The sequence below is a fragment of the Channa argus genome, chromosome 18, assembly GCF_033026475.1.
Source record: "Channa argus isolate prfri chromosome 18, Channa argus male v1.0, whole genome shotgun sequence".
Classification (NCBI taxonomy): domain Eukaryota; kingdom Metazoa; phylum Chordata; class Actinopteri; order Anabantiformes; family Channidae; genus Channa; species Channa argus.
This window is the reverse complement of record NC_090214.1, coordinates 7,126,463-7,143,423: the sequence shown is the minus strand read 5'-3', so window position 1 is coordinate 7,143,423 and position 16,961 is coordinate 7,126,463. Positions and strand designations below refer to the sequence as shown.

The 16,961-nt window shown below is 38.3% G+C and overlaps 2 protein-coding genes across 3 annotated transcripts in view; one reads left to right on the top strand and one right to left on the bottom strand.

Annotated features, from left to right (window-relative positions):
- The first annotated feature begins 48 nt into the window (after positions 1-48).
- On the top strand, positions 49-13,913 carry plpp1a (phospholipid phosphatase 1a). 2 transcript variants are annotated; one of them, XM_067484330.1, is made up of 6 exons: positions 49-380; positions 5,587-5,738; positions 7,187-7,467; positions 10,461-10,518; positions 12,088-12,264; positions 12,661-13,913. In XM_067484330.1, the coding sequence occupies exons 1-6, from the start codon at positions 323-325 to the stop codon at positions 12,778-12,780; spliced, it is 846 nt and encodes a 281-aa protein (XP_067340431.1). In that variant the 5' UTR covers positions 49-322; the 3' UTR covers positions 12,781-13,913. The 2 variants fall into 2 exon arrangements, with proteins under 2 accessions (XP_067340431.1, XP_067340430.1); XM_067484329.1 differs by lacking the exon at positions 5,587-5,738 and adding an exon at positions 3,846-4,000 and having other exon boundaries at positions 56-380.
- The window catches only part of mtrex (Mtr4 exosome RNA helicase), a 21,501-nt gene continuing 17,925 nt past the window's right edge, over positions 13,386-16,961 (bottom strand). The window contains exons 24-27 of the mRNA XM_067484325.1: positions 16,032-16,088; positions 15,778-15,940; positions 14,681-14,785; positions 13,386-14,200 (exon numbers count right to left, since the gene is read on the bottom strand). Of these exons, the coding sequence (XP_067340426.1) occupies positions 14,148-14,200; positions 14,681-14,785; positions 15,778-15,940; positions 16,032-16,088 (378 nt within the window). The 3' untranslated portion in view covers positions 13,386-14,147. The remainder of the gene's footprint in view (positions 14,201-14,680; positions 14,786-15,777; positions 15,941-16,031; positions 16,089-16,961) is intronic.

Here is a 16,961-nt window from a genome sequence, read left to right as displayed (position 1 = left end):
TTGTGTCGTTGTCGGCTGTGCTGCAGTTCACCACCACCGAGCTGCTGCAGCAACAGCAACAACACCGAGACGCGCTTTTCCTCCTGATGTGCGCTTTCCTGCGGCACGGGCGGTGCAGTTAGTGCCTCGCAAGGGCGGAGACGTTTTAGTCGTGTTTTCGTACCATCTGCTACCGCGTTCTTCCTGTCCGAGCCTGCATCGGAAACAACAACAGCATAAGCAGCAGCGACGTCCCGAGGAGGAGCATCCCGTGGGTGTTTTTATTACAACAGAGGACGCAGCACAAGCCAGAGACTCGACACTGAGACAGACCAGAGCAAACATGTTCGAGATCAGAGGGATCCCCTTTGTCGCGCTGGACATTGTCTGTCTGGTTTTAGGTATGTATAGAAATGTCTTCAGCTGTGGACTGTTGTGTTGCTGTTGTTGACGTAAAGTCTGTTTGGGATCCATTATAATCCCTCTGTTCGGCTTTTTTAGCAGCTTTATCACCATGTGAAGGGAGTGGTGGCTCTTCAGTGTGTTTTACTGAGACTTTAATGTGTTTAACACTTTATTTATTCCCCGAAGGTACCTGTTGTCAAGGAATATGTTTATGCTAATCGTGATACCCGTTTGGTGTCATTTTACGTGTTTTGCAAATCATTAGTACTTCAAATCCAGTACATCACTGCAGTAAATCCTATCAAGGATATGGATTATACTGTAGTACGTAGTTTCAAGTTATACTCTTCAGCTGTGTTATATTTTACAGCAGAATATTTAGTCCCGGCTATTCCTATAATAGTACATCTTATTTTTATGAATAAGGGCACAAACCATAATGGAAAACCAATCTTTTTTAACGAGTAATTAATTTGATGTTAGGCAAATATTTGTAAAAATAACATTCATCACAAGATTGTCTTCACAATATTTTTTGTTGTGTCTATAATCCTAGAATAATCGGCTTGTGATCATGCACAACAAAGAAAGCCCGTCACATGAAAGAAGACAGAAATAGCTATATTGATTATTCAGTCATCTAATTGTTGCAGCTCATGGAACTCTTAAGTTTGTCTGCTGTTTCATTTTATTAAATTTTCCATTGTATACATTGCACATAAGCTGATTTCCTACTACTTAAGTCAAACATGCAATTTCTTACATTAATTCAAGGTTGTTCAGAAATTGTCAAACAGCAACTACTGTCTTTTATATTCTGCACTTACAACCACTGACACAGCTCACTTTAACATTTCCAGTCAATGTAACCACATGGTTTCCCCCTCAGACAGTGTAACATACCATTGAATGATCTGCTGATCCTGAAATTACCTAATTTTATTGCAGCACATCTGCTCTCTTTACCAGTTATTGTCTTGTATCTAAATCTTTTATCAACGTATTAAACTGTATTTAAAATGTTTCCATATGACGAGTATGGATTTTAGCAATATAACAATACTTATTACTCCTTTTTCCTCCTTGAAACCCCAGAATCTATGAATAGACTATGGAAAAAGTAATTTGTTTAACAGCTGGACACAGGACACTCTCTACATCGCTGTTCTGCTTCATTTTTGTGTAATAGTTGCATATTGGACTGTGGCCTCAAAATTTTGTTTAAAACAGAGCTTTAATGTGACCTCACAGAAGCTGGAGGATTTGATTGAAAGCCTTTAGTGGCAGACTCTTTGAGTGCAGGTGATTTTTAACGACTGCCAAACCTCCAGGGCTGTAGAGTTCTATTTCTGCTTTTAAGCAGTATTTGGGAAACGGTATGACTGTGCTGGCTCAGTTTTACCATTTGGATGACTGACAAAAGCAAACTTGATTATTCTGTTAATGTTATAGACAATTGAATCACAACCCAGCATCTGAGCGAGGTCTGTTTTCCAGGACAGCAACATACCTACATGTTACCAAACATGCACATATGTACTGAGCTGATTTCATTCAGTTGTTAATACAGTTGCTAAGCAGGCTGCCAACAAGACTTAATCAGATCAAGTGGAAGCAGTTAAAATATCCAAATTCCTCTTTGTATTGAGAAACACTTAGTTATAGAGTTGTGTAGAGTAGAACACTGCTGCTACTTTAGTGAGACTGTGACTTGGGGGTCCTGGTTAAACCGTGTGTTTTCGTCACAGCTCTCATGCATTTCCATCTGTTGCAGCCAATCAACTGAGACACAGCTAATAATGTTAACAGCAGCAGAGAAAGCAGAATTACAAAGTGGTGCATAGATGCGTTTGTGGAAGGGAGTGTTATCTGCAGGTTGTGTCATGCGTTTGTACATACTCTGCCATTTGTAAACCCAACTTGTTAATGTGCATCACGTTCACTTTCTACTTGAATGGATGGACGACTGTGTCTTTTCCCCGCTGTACAAGGGGCCTAACGGGCCAAACAGCTGAACAAATGAGAGCAGCTTAACATTCAGACTTTGTTCACTTAAATCCACTTAGCATAATCTGTTATCTTATATGGCATTTTATCTTCAGGGAATGTGTAGCTATGTCCACAGCTCTTTTCACACCGACACAACTCAAGCCAAAAACTCCTCAGTCCTGCTGAAACACTGCCTACATTTGTTTATTTTTTTGCAGTGGTTCTTCTAATGAAGTCACAGCTGTAAAGTGTTATTGGGTAATACAGCATCCTGTTGTAGAGTATATATATTTGATAATGGACATTTTCAGACAGACAGACAGACAGACAGACAGACATATATATATATATATATATATATATATATATATATATATATATATATATATATATATATATATATATATATATATATATATATATATACATACATATATATATATATATACATACATATATATATATATATATATATATATATATATATATATATATATATACATACATATATATATATATATATATATATATATACATACATATATATATATATATATACATACATATATATATATATATATATATATATATATATATATATATATATACATACATATATATATATATATATATATATATATATATATATATATATATATATATACATATATATATATATATATATATATACATATATATATATATATACATATATACATATATATATATATATATATACATATATACATATATATATATATATATATATATACATATATATATATATATATATTTTTTTTTTTTTTACAGTCCAAAACAAACAATGAAATTACCTGTGTGTGTGTCCATCATATTTGTCTGTACTATAGGCTTTTACTGTTGTGCAGTGAGTGACATAATGCTTCATTACATGGTCACTCTAGTTCATTTTGAGTCTGTTCCACCTTGTCCGGCTCCTGTAAATACTCACCAATGCAAAAAATGGGAATTAATCCACAACTGAAAATAATCTACAACAAATATGCTGTTTGGTCCAGCAGTGCTCAGCTGTTTGAAGAAATTATTTAGCATAAACAATAATAAAGGGTTTTAGATTTGTGACCTGTTATCATATTCAGTGGGAACCAGTGGCTGTTGGGATGTGTTGTGCATTGCTGGTTTTGTTCTTTTCAGTGGGTTTGTTGGCAGTAGGAGACAAAGAAATAAGCCTACCTTATCTTTTAACTGGACTGCTGGAAAGGTTGAGGTCTCATTTCTATTTCGGAAATTTTCAAACGTAATATGGTGCATATAAAGGCCGTTCTGCAGTTTGGTGTCAATAAGCATCATCACAACTTCCAACAAATTTACTACCATATTAACAATGATAGAAATAAAGGTCTTAACCCTTCTCTCCTACACACTCACTTTCTCTGCCATGCTTGGGTTTTTTTTCTTCTAGTGGTAACTTTTCCTGATCTTTCCATCCACAGGAGGTCTGCCTCTGGCAGCCTTTAACCTTGGTAAGGTGAAACCCTACCAGAGGGGCTTTTTCTGTAACGACGAAAGCATCAAATACCCTTTCCACAGGAGCACAATCACCTCCACAGTACTCTACGCTGTGGGCTTCACCCTGCCCATTAGCTGCGTAAGTAGGCATAAAACCAACAGGTTTGAAAATTAAACACATGACGTAGCTCATGTTCGCATATGTTCACCTGTCAACTGTAAAACATTCCAAGGTGTGCGAGAGCCTCTGGAACAATGCGTGCTGGTTAACTGGCACGCCTACATGGAAAGCAGCCCTTGTTATTATCGGATACACATGCTTTTCCTGCAGTGGAGGGTCAAAATGTCTGCTGTGACAAAGGCCTGTTAAGGCTAATTCAGACCAGCACATTAAAGAACAAACTCCCAGGATATATTTGGAACAGCGAGCTTCCTGTTTAATTTTGTAGATGACTTATTTTGTTCTGTTGCTGATACACAATTGCCAAGCTGCCTGCTATTGAAACCAAATAAGCAAAGGATTATTTATTTAGTCCTATCGTTTCTTATTCCAGCGTGAGACCTGTGACATTACTCAAGGTGCTCACCAACCTTGGCGAAGGAGGATGCCCACTTAAAAAAACAATCTCTCACTCTCACACTCTTTCTCACACAAACACACACGCACAAAATTGCCTCAAAATTGTCCAAGAGCATATTTCAATTCATTTGTGTACCCCTGCGAGAATTCCCTGCTTACTTTTCATCAACCTGTAGCTCTGAGTTGTGACATTCTATTTTTAGTTTAGTCCAACAGTTGATTGAAGCAAACACACATTCATCCGCTCGCTGCTGTAGTGAATTAACCGTTAACTATTTTAACTCTAAACATAACACGAATGAAGGCCAGACTTTTCTGTATTCAAATTAATGTTTTAGTTTTTATTCTATTGGTGAACTTTGTCTGTTGTTAATTGGTGTCGAAGACATGAAGGCGGTATCCGGTGTCCTTAAAATAGCTGGAATGTTCTTCTGGATCAGAGCAACTGTTTCTGGAGAATGATAAAGGAAAGTGTTGCTGCTGTGTGCGTTATGTTCGTCTGTGTGGCCGCCTTAAGTGATTTATCTCTTCCTCCCCCTGTTTTATTTTACGTAATGTGAGCAATAATGACCCCAATCTGTAACACACATTTTAACTTTTGAGATGAGGGGTTTTTTTTTTTTTTTTTAATTTTCAAAGGAAGACATGGGATTTTGGAGCAGTTGTAATTGGAGATTATTTCAGGAAGAAGTAAAGTGTTTTTGAGGTATGGTGTTTTGTCAGTGTTGTAAGGGTATTTGTGACGCTGCTCTTTCTTCTCATTCACTGACAGCTTCGGCTTTTAGTGGATCTGTTTGCAAGAATTCACAGATTTTATGATTTTAAAATCAAGCCTGCTCCACTGATCAGTGCTAAATTCTCAATAACCTGCTGTAAATGTCATTTTTGTGCTTTTACATTTTCTATTTTTACATGTAGTGCTTGCCGGCTTTTAGCTGTCTTGTCGTGCACACTTTAACCATTAATAAATGCAACCTGATGTTCCGACAGTAAGTGAAGACGCTGCTGACTTCAGAGGCTGTGTGACCCTGTCACATGACTGCTGTGTCCTGCTTTGCACTGGCACACTGTTGCATCAAGCCTCACTGACATCTTGTAACCTGTAATTTTTGTCTTTGTTTTTCCTCTCATTGCTTTCCTGCTAGTTGGAATCCCATTTGTAATACTCAATGTCCTGCACAGTCCCTTCCACCGCGGGTTTTTCTGTAATGATGATTCAATCAAGTACCCCTTTAAAGAAGACACCATTTCCTATCAGTTGTTAGGAGGTGTTATGATTCCGGTCACAATACTCACTGTAAGTGCATCTGTTTGCTGTCATGCTAAAGGTTTTTGGTGCTTCTTTTATTTTCTCTTCCTCTTCTTCTCTCTTTTCTGCTAACGAGTGGTGTTTACTAAATACATTATGACTGAATAATGTATGTGCTGTTTTTGTTTGTATAACCCATCATTACCATTAAAGGGCAACTTCACCAATTTTCATCTTGCTTTCTTTGGCTTTAGTTTAGGGTGGAAATGTACATTTTTGCTTTTAAACCTCCCTTTGACTTACCTAAAATAAAATATTTCTCTGCATCTAGCTGAAAAACTCATCATTTAAAGTTTAGATGATGTCATCTGGGGGAGCTTTGCAAAAGCAGATTGAACATGATTATGAGCAACAAGAAAACATAATCTGAACTAAATGTTCCTCCAAGTGATGTCATCTGGAGGTATTTCCCAGGTAGATATAGAGAGATATTTTATTGTAGGGAAGTCAGAGGTAAGTTTAATGGCAGTCATTTACATGTACTACTGAAACTAGAACCAAAAGAAGCAAGTTTAATATCAGTGAAGGTGTCCTTTAACTCTAAATTAATAAAATAATTGTATGATGTAGAAAATATGTTTGATACTAACATTTGAAAGTGAAACAGAAAAATGGCCTGTCACTTTACTTTGAAAGCAACCAGCCTCTAGTTAATCTGCCGCTGCAGTTAACAAATAAGAGATGCGGAGAGCAGAGCAAGAATATTAAGAATCAATGAATCAAAGAATCAATTTTTATTTTAAAGGATTGTAAACCATCTGGATCTTTGAACAGGATTGTGCAACACACATTCACATGCACCTGAACCAAAGCATTGACAACAAATGAGTCATATTACATATTACAAGATCACAGTGGGCATCATCCTGTGGCCATGGTCCTGTGCAGTGCAACAGATGGAAACTGCCATTTTTGTCAGACGAGCATTCCTCTGTAATGTTATCAAGACTGTACTTAAAGGAAGTTTGCTTCCTTTCCCAGCGTTACAAAACAAGATTACTACCAATGATCAAACTACAGACATGACATTGTTAGCTTATACTTGCATAAAAACTGTTTTAGGTTGTTTGATCTGTACTAAATCTAATTCTAAAGTCTGCTGGTTACCCTCAGAGAGCACCAGGCTCATTGTTTCCCCCAGATTTTGATCTTTATCTCAAGCTAACTGTCTGCTGGCAGTAACTTCATATTTGCCAAATGTAGCAAGAATTTATTGAAGAATTGACTATTCCTCTAATTGCTTTTTCACACAAGCTTTGTGTATTAGGCTGCACATCAAACCTACCATTTTAGACCCACTTTACTGATAATGGGATTGAGGGATTTTGATGTTTCTGATGTTGTGAATTCCCTCCAGCTGTCGACTATATTTTTCATTTGGCATCATATCTGTTTAAACCTCATAACACTGTCTCCTCTCCTCCGTCATCTTACAGATGATCTTTGGGGAGTGCCTTTCAGTTTACCTAAAGCGCATCCAGTCCAAGTCCTCTTTTGGCAGCTACTTCGCCTGTGTTTACAAAGCCGTGGGCACCTTCATCTTTGGTGCCACAATGAGCCAGTCTCTGACCGACATAGCCAAGTATTCTATTGGGCGGCTCAGGCCACACTTTCTGGATGTTTGCAAACCTGATTGGAAACTCATCAACTGTTCAGCAGGGGCTTATATTGAAAACTTTACCTGCACTGGAGACCTAAAGGTGGCCAATGAAGGCAGGTAGGTGTTAGCTTACGTTCCTTATTCTATGAAATTATTAATTTATATTTTCATTACGTTAATTGTTTTTTCAGCTTCTCAATCATGAGAATCTAATGTTATTGTTTGTAAGATATGATAGTTATTTTTTCATGGGCATTCGTCCCTTTTCTCATATTTTATAGATAAAGCAGTTAATTTAAAAAACAGCTGGTTAATCAACCTTCAGTTAGAGTTGCTTGCCGTTCAATTAGTCCAGTCAAGGAACTGGTTCCTGATTTCCACTGTTTTTTTTTTGTTTGTTTGTTTGTTTTGTTTATTTTTTTAATTCTCTGTTTTGTTGCTTAACAAAATCCAAAAAAAGTCCCTAAACTTCTGCTGTTTTGTAATAAACTCATGGAGCATGTACAAAAGGTCAAACATGCCCCCAAATGCCTTAAGAATTCAAAAATGTTTTTTCTTTTTGATTTGGCTGATATTGTATTGTTTTTTCCAAAGTTATGTCCATCTGCTTACTCTGTGGAATTGCATAACAAAAAGAGAAAATCCTTGAGGACAAAGAAAAGAACAATCAGTTTCCAAAAATCCTGCAGGAGATCACCATGTTACCCTGACAAGTTTGACAGGGTCGGCAGAGAGAACACTCTAAATGGTTTAGGTTATTGCAGCGGTGCACGACAAGAGACTGCAGTATTAATGGCAGTACAATTTCTCTCAGCTTCTTATAAGATATCCTTGATAAGAAGCATTTCTAAGACATCTTTGGTGAGCCAGAGTGGTGTGAAAATGGTAAGCTAACTCTTTTTTAGTTTCGGTGGTTTATCTCACACAAGCACAGAACGTGCAGTGGTACACGCTCGATGTTTCATGTGTATTCAAGGACCACCTGTCGGCTCAGACAAAAAGCGACATGAGCTAATACAGCAGTTGATCTTTTTCGCCAATAGTTCTTTAATCTTGGCCCTATGTGTCCTGCTCGTTTTACAAGACGTAGGACATTTTGGCATCGGATTTCTGTTTTCAGACATGTTTTAATTCTCTCTTTTATTTTGATCTTACGTGTGTTTTTGTTAGACTCTGGGCCTGAAGGAACATTTCAGTGGGTATTTCTGTGCCTCGTGAAATGACGAGCCTCCTAGACTGGACTTGGAAGAAATGTGAACCTAACTACTTATGATCCAACAAACTCTCTGTGCACACTGAAGTGATGCAGTCTAAACCAGCACACGAGACCAGAACTAGAAGGGATTGAGTGATATCAAAGGAATGTAAAGCTTGTTTTCATAAAGGACTCGGTTATCAGTTCAGAACAGAAGGAAGTATGAGGAGGAGAGGATATCCACACATCTTTCACCCACCAGGGCACAAACAGTGACAGGAACTGTTCAGATTGTAGCAGTGTTAACGGTTATGGTTGGACGAATTGTTTGGTTTGTTCTCCTTGAGCTGCACCAAACCAACTTCCTGCTTTATAGCTGTCCCTTTGCCAGGGTGTGGTTCCCAATCACTGACATTTCCCAAATCCCCATTATCCCCCTGAAGTCTGAGATGTCTTTAATGTAGTATAATGAAACAAACAATGATCAGCAGCCTAAAGAGGGATGAGGTGATTCAAGGCATCTCTGTGTCCAAGGCTTTTAAGGTTGATGTTTTGTAGCTCATCGGTGTTTGAGCTTGTCTGCTAGTCATGCATGCAGCAAGAGAGGAAGAGCAGGTGGGGTAATGTGAGTAGGATCATCTTACAGAAATGTGATTCCTTCCTAGCTTAGTTTAACTTCCACAGAAGATAGGAGTCCTTCTGTGACAGCAGTGTGTCTTTGTAATGAAACAGAACGATGCCCTAAGATATTTAAAAGATGAGTGCGTAATGGAAAATACTTTTTTTTGTTTGTTTGTTTTGTAAAATTGGGAATTGATTATAAATAAAATCTTAGTGTGTATGTGAATAGAGTGTAGTTCAAATTTTAATCTTATGCCATAGAGGAAGTCTGGAGTTGTGCTTTAGGCCAGTTGGATTTTGTCACTAAAGACATTTTATTCAGACATTAACAGTCACTGTTGAAATGAACGATTAATTGATGAAGTTTTGGTGTAGGGAATATTCATCGGTCATTTGTTGTAGAGTTCAGAATGTTAGCATTTCAGGTATTTTCTCAAAAACACAAGTATTGAACAATGTAAAATTTTTACCCGATTTGATAGATGATATTCCTACGTTATTCATCAGAAATGTGAACATTTTGATGTTTGTTACAATGTAGAATTAGATCACAAAAGTCATTAGTTTATCCTGGAGAAAAGGTGAATGACCAAATTCTGAGGCAGTCTTGTCTAGGATTGTTGAGAAATGTCAGTCTCAGCCAATATGATGGACTGGAAGCCCATCTGACAGACAAAACTGATCCTGTTATTTCTGGAGCAACAGTGCTGGCATTGCTAAAAGTACTCAAAACCATTGGTAGTCTATGAATCAACTGTTTCTTTTATCACTTGCCATTGAGTTAGAGGCCAGTTCTGAGATTTACCAGGCAAATGTATCCACATTACTGACTAAACCTAATGTGCAAGCAGCGGGTTTTTGATCCACATCACTGTCCAGACTCTGTAATGAAGATATAATCTTGATCAAGCAGCAGAGTAGAAAAACATACCACATACGCCAGTGTACAGTAATATTACACTGTGTATTCGTGGCTGGAGATGTGGTCCAGACGATGGTCTCAATGCACAGCTCTGTTGTATAAACACAAGTAACTAAGGCAGGGGGACTGGAGGGCCTGCTCCTTGTAGCTGTTGCTATCCACCCCCTTCCCGCAATGTCACTGTCAGAAATCTTTGTGTTGAAGTCACACACCTGGACAAACGGACTCCACCATAACCCACAAATAATAGCACACGTAGGGTGTGTTTGTCTGACTAATTGATGTGTAGTAATTTGTCAGGGTTGTTAAGTTTGATGCATTAATTGAGCACGTAATGAAGTGTTGAGCCTTTCTTTTCTCTTTCCACTCCAGGCTCTCCTTCTACTCCGGCCACTCGTCTTTCTCCATGTACTGCATGTTGTTCCTGGCTGTAAGTACCACAACCCGCAATTATATCACTATAAGCTGAGTATCTGTGTTCATTAGGAAGTCGCTGAGGAGAGTACTTAGGACATTAATGAACAATTTCACTGCAATTTGTATTACATAGGCAGCAAACCAAAATTGAAAGTTCACTAGATCTTATAGAAATTTATGCCCAGGATTCTTTTTAGGTCAAGTTTAATGACCTGCATAAAACCCCAGCTTGTTGTTTTAGTTTAGCGATCATTAAAGCAGTCAGCTGGGCTTATTATAAGACTGGAAACAGGCAAATTGTCCCTTTTTCTTATTATTTTATACCTTTATATTGTTTGCTTAGTTTAGGTGTTTTTGTGGCTTTTTGGTCAACCATGGCACACGAGGTAGCGCTGTCATCCGCCAATCCCAGGGTTGTTGTTTGAATTCCTGGCTCCTCTTATCGGAGTGTCCCTGAGCAAGACACTGAGTAGATACCCAGGCTGAAAGTAATAAAATTCAATCTTAAATAAATCTAACGCTCACCAATTACTGTTTTAAATCTTGTTTCCTTTGTAGACAAACCAAAACATTACAGTTTTATTTTTTGGTTTAGGTTCAAGCCACAGTAGCGGTTTCTTTTTGAAGTTACCTGTAAGTTACTCTAACAGTGCTGACTAGCATTTTAGTTAACAGACATCTATTAGTGTTATCATTCTTCTTCTCTAACTCTCTTTAAGATAGCGACTTTAACCTTGTGATGGTTATTATCAGTGGCACTGTTCTGTTCAGGAGGTTGAGTGGCCTCTGTTTTTCCAGGGTTGATTTTTACTGCCTGGCCTTTGATACAAGTTTGAAGTTGATGCCATCAGATATGGACACATGGAATAATTGCTGGTGCCAACACAAAGCTCTCTCTTCCTCTTCGTTGAGCGTAAGACGGTACCTAAACAATGGCCTACAAACAGCAGATATTTTGTTCTCCCACAGCCAATTAAATGGCAGCATTTGCATCAGAAATGAAGCACAATAGGGAAGAATCATGGATCTGGATCATGTGACTAAGCCTGTTTGTCCTTGATTTCAAACAAAACAAGCAGACGTGCCCTGTTTTTAATATAAGCAAACTGAACTCATTTGGTTTACAATGCAATGGAAGAAAACATTCAGTTGCTCAAGAGATTCTTACATAATAACTCAACCTGGCTCAAAGATGGTGTGATATTTAGTACTAATACAGATTCAGAGAACTAATAGCCTACATATACTGCAGTGATTACGGAGTGAAATCTTGGAGATTCCATTTGGTTTACACAGAGGAGTAAGTAAATAGTAGAGAAGATGACTTATTAAATAGGCAATATTTGTTTGTAAATATTTCCAAAAACATTTTCCTGTATGACAGACTAATCTCTAGTGTGGTAAATGGAAATTCACTGAGTCATCTGCAGATCTTTTTCCTGCCCCTCCTACTGTAGAGGAATGCTGCCTACTTACAACTGCTGTCATAACTAAAACCTACAGTAATGATCCTCGTCACAGTCATTGCCAGTAACACTTAATTATGATGAATCCTATGTTAAAAATGTATACTGTGTCTCAGCTCTACCTGCAGGCTCGACTCCAGGCTGAATGGGCGAGGCTGCTGAGACCGACGATTCAGTTTTTCCTGATTGCTGCGTCAGTGTATACAGGATTGTCAAGAGTGTCTGATTATAAGCATCACTGGAGCGATGTCCTGACTGGACTCCTGCAGGGTGCACTAATGGCTATACTGGTGGTAAGTAGGTGGCCTTTAGTCTTATTACCTCGATACTAGCTTCAAATATGAAGCAAAATTTGAGTGAGAAATCGCATACGATAACATTTTGACTTGCTCTAAACAAGTGTCCCATTTGGATTTCAGTGTTCAGCCTTTCTAAATGAATGTACAAAATTTCATGGCAAGCTTTAGAGCCGTTGGTGGGAAGATTGTTTTTTCCCACTATTTTCAGTCTTAATTCTAAGCTCCTGCATGTAGCTTCCTATTTAGTGTACACAATTCAGTGGGTTCAAGCTCTTCACCAAGAAAGAGGAAAGTTTATTTTCCAAAATGTCAGCTATACCTCTCAAGCTGTTTAAGTTAACACAGATGAAAACAATTAGACTTCATTTCCAAAATCTCTGTACCCTGCAGGTCTTCTTCGTGTCAGACTTTTTCAAGCCAGATGTGGATTCCCATAAAAAGTCGGATATCCCCCACACAACATTGCAGGAGACCCCAACAAATGGAAACCACTTTGAGAGCCCCAACTAAGCTAAAGAGGAAGAGGATGACGCCTCTGCTTCTTCCAGATGCATACACCCAGGATCCCAGCTCTCTAGCCTTTCAACTCGCGCAACTCCTCATCACATACCCTGCATGGATTTATAGTGAAAACGAAGCACTTGATTCCAACATCAAGTAAATTAGTGGACAACATACTGGAAAATACATTTGAAAGCTTTACCTCAGGCCTGCTCAGATTTTAAGACAGACAATCATTTTTGGCAACTCGTTGTTTTGTCCATTCTCCATTTGGAGGCAACAGAAATAACCTGTCCAACCCTTGTAGGTTAGAGGCTTGAGATTCTGTAAGGACTGAAGCCATTTAGCATGTATTGATCTACTGACTCAGTGGAAGGACTGACCTGCACGGACCCACTAAAGGGTATGACCACTGCTGGGAGAGAGGGTTGGAAACCTGTGAATGTAACCCTGCTTTGTGCTTTTCACTACCTGGAGTCAGTCGGCTCAAATCTGATTTAGGGTCAGTTTTAATTCAACTCCAGAGACGCCAGTCTTGCAGTTCTGCCTGCCTTATATCCAGTCTGTATTAAAGGGCTAATTACCAAAGAAATATTTGTTTTTCAAGACTGGAGAGTTCTGGAACCTAAAGCTGATCGTAGACCAGAGGGCAACGCTGCTTCACATCTGGAGCTGCTGGCTCCGGGCCACTGCCGTCTTATTCTTCAACCGTCTAACCTTAGTCGAGGCGGAAACTTGACCTCAGTCATGTGTTAGAGAGTTGAAGAGTTGACTTTCAGTGTGAGTCCTGTGTTGCCTTTGCTGGGCTGCTGCTGCTGCTGCTATCACACCCCCCTGTGTATCAAAGAACTAATATAATCCTTAAGTGAAGACAGAAGCTTTTGTATGATCTGTATGTAAAAGGAAAAAAAAATACAGACTTTTATTGAAGAAAATGTTACAAATATGTACAAGTGTCTAAAGTAGAAAAAGAAGGAAGATAAGCCAGTTTACTCAACATAAACACAAATTAAATGTTTGTATTGTCAAATTTCATGTTGTCACATGAAATTTATGCATGACTTTTGTGTATTTGTCAGCCGGGTTTATCAATTTTATGCTCATGTAAGAAAAGACAAAATAAAAGCATGAATGTTTAATGAGTTCTGGCCACAAAGATGTTTAACTGAAAAACACTTTTTTTTTTTAACATCATCTTGACAACTGGACAACAAAGTTCAGGTAAGTTGTCAAAATAAAAACTGTAAAGTTACCATAAAAAAACAATTCAACATTTTTGGAATAGGTCGCAGAATACTTGACCAAATCTGTGAGAACGGGCGGGTCGATCCATCATGGGTTCATTGTAAATTAAGATCATAAAAACTGTTAGGCCACTATAGGTAAAGACTAGCAGCAAAAACAATGTCTCTCTTGATCTTCGTTATACCTGCAAAGGCACAAATAAGAATTTCAACAAAGAGGTTTAAGAAATGTTTCCTTAGTAATCAGCATAGTACTTTTCATTTTTAATCTGACTATATAAAATCTATGAGGTCATAGTTAAAAGGTGTTGTACTAAACAACTTTAAATAGTCTCTGGCTTAGACTGTTACATATAAAGTTTCATATGAAGTGACAGTGCGTTATATTAGCTTTAAGACCCAGACAGGCAAAATTGTCCCCACTAAAGTAAAAACTGACACTGACACAAATGCCTGGTGTCATCGTTTCAGAAGACTGAATAGAAGAAGCCTTTAACTTGTCTGCTCTGTGGCAAACTCCCTCATGATCAGTTCAAAGACTTCACATAATCTGTAAAACCAGCTAATAGTCACATGGGAAGCTGTGAGTGGCACTCGATTTATTGACTAGTGTTTTCAAGCAATGGATCGATTGATTCCGCTCCAGCAACACTTCGGCTTCTTACCTTCTGCAAACTTGTTCTCCAATTCAGTGTTGCCTATAGCTTTGGCGGCAGAGCACATTTGTCTCAGTAACTCCTCCAGACGACGCATGCAGCGGATGATGCTCCCTATAAAAGCAAACAGAGTAGTAAATGATAAAACATAGATCAGTGTGATCAGTACTGTGGCTGCAGGGCCTTTTGACAAATTCACTTTTCATAACTGTCACTTTTTTCTATTAAATTCCAAGAGGTTTCCAATAAATACTTTGTAATCTGGTATAAAAAACAAAACTTCCAGAAAACTTAAGATGAAATACTGCATGTGCACACATTCAAAACTCCCCTACGTTTGCCAACTAGGCATCATTTCCTTTTTAAGATGACATCCCATATTTGAAAGGTGAGGTCAATGTTGGGAGTCAGATATGGACTGTGGTGAGACGAATGGACTTGGAACAGTTTAAATCAATACCGAGGCTGCAAGTAAGTCCATGTACATGTGATGGTTGATAAAGTGTGAAAGGTTAAATGGTTTTATGAAGGTTAATAGAGATAATCAGATTCTTTACCTAAAAGTATGTAACATAGTAAATTGATCTAATGTGTTGTAAGAATAAGTACAATATAATTCATATTTTTAATTACTTTTATTTAATATATATTGTGTATATTTTGACATTGTAGTTGCTCCAACAAATTACAAAATGTTTTATTTGTACTGATGGGGAAAGGTACACTCTGGGTGGGTCACCAGTCTCTCTCAGTCCCAACACAGACCTATTAACCTAATATGCAGGTCTTTGGACTGTGGGAGGAAAGCGGAATATCCAGAGGAAGTCTACGCAAGCACGGGGAGAACATGCAAACCTGTAGATCTGCACTGGGGACCTGCTAGCTATCAGACGGCAGCGCTACCTACTCCACTAGCATGCTGCCCACAAGCATGCTGCCCACCATTAACAAGTCAAACAAGTAATGGGTTACTACTTTGCATCCCTGTACCTCAGCTGTAATTCTGAAAACTCTTAATAGAGCCAAATGAATTAGTGGTAACAGTGGTAAATAAGTGGTAACACCCATATTTTAAATACATGTCCTGTTAGATAACAACATCCCACCTTCAAAGACGTCAGTCATCTTGCAGATTTGAGCAAATGAGGCACCATTAGCCCAGGCATAGACCACATCCATCAGATGGGGCTTGAACTGGTTTAGATAAGTCTCCTCATCCACCTCCAGTTTAGCATCTGCAGACACCTTGGCTATGCGCTTTGCACACTCCTGAGCACATAAGAAAACAAGACATTTCACAAGACCATTAAACTCTATAACAACCAGAAAGAACCTTGGGTTGTTTTTTTCCTGAACTCACCTGCATTTGTCTCAGTGGTGCAGCCAGCTGTTCGGTCAACTTGGGCATTTCACTGGCCTGAAAGATAAATTGACGTCATTAATGTTGTGACAGTGAACTTTTGTTTTATGGGATTTATCCAAAAGTTTCAGGCAAAACATGTTCTTAAATCTGCTGTAGGGCCAAATGTTTGTTCACGGGCACTTCGATATATGACTGAGTGACTTAAGCAATTATTTACAACTTTAATCTATAAAAATTGACCTTGAACAGCTGTAGTTGTACACTACATTATCAACCTGAAAGTTCACAGTACGAGCAAAGTCTACGTCCTTCATAGCAAATGAACCTTAGTTTGTTTTTTTCCACCCCATCAAAAAGGTTCAATTAAAGTTTGATTTAGAATTTTTTTTTTTGCCACAGCTGTTATAAGACAAGAGACTTGTTGCAAATAACCACAATGCTAAAAATCAAAACTATATAATTACCTAAAAAAAGCTAATTAAAAGTATTAACTTTTGTTGCTCGACAACCTGAGAGCCCATAGTTAGAAAACTGTGCAGGAAGAGTCGGATGATACTGTCAGAGGTTTAGCAACACACACAGACGGGAGGTCTTGTTTAGCTCACAAGGCCTGAGCTAAACCAGCAGCAGGTGCTGCTTAATGACAGGCAACAGCTGCACATGAACAAACAGTGGTTCCATCTCTCAAACATGGCAGCTGCTTGTCGTTGTCTTCTCCTTGACAGAACAAATAAGACACAGAGGAGAGACAACGGCAGCAGGAGATGCGATTGAGTTCAGATAGTTAGAAATTTGTTTAGTTAACCAGAGAGAGCTTGTTGAGGAGCCAAAGAAAAGGTTTGTTAAATCATCTGATGCTGGACTGTGTAACTGAGAGTATAGGCTTCATTTGGAAAGACAAATCAGCTTCAGGTTTCTGTTTTAGTT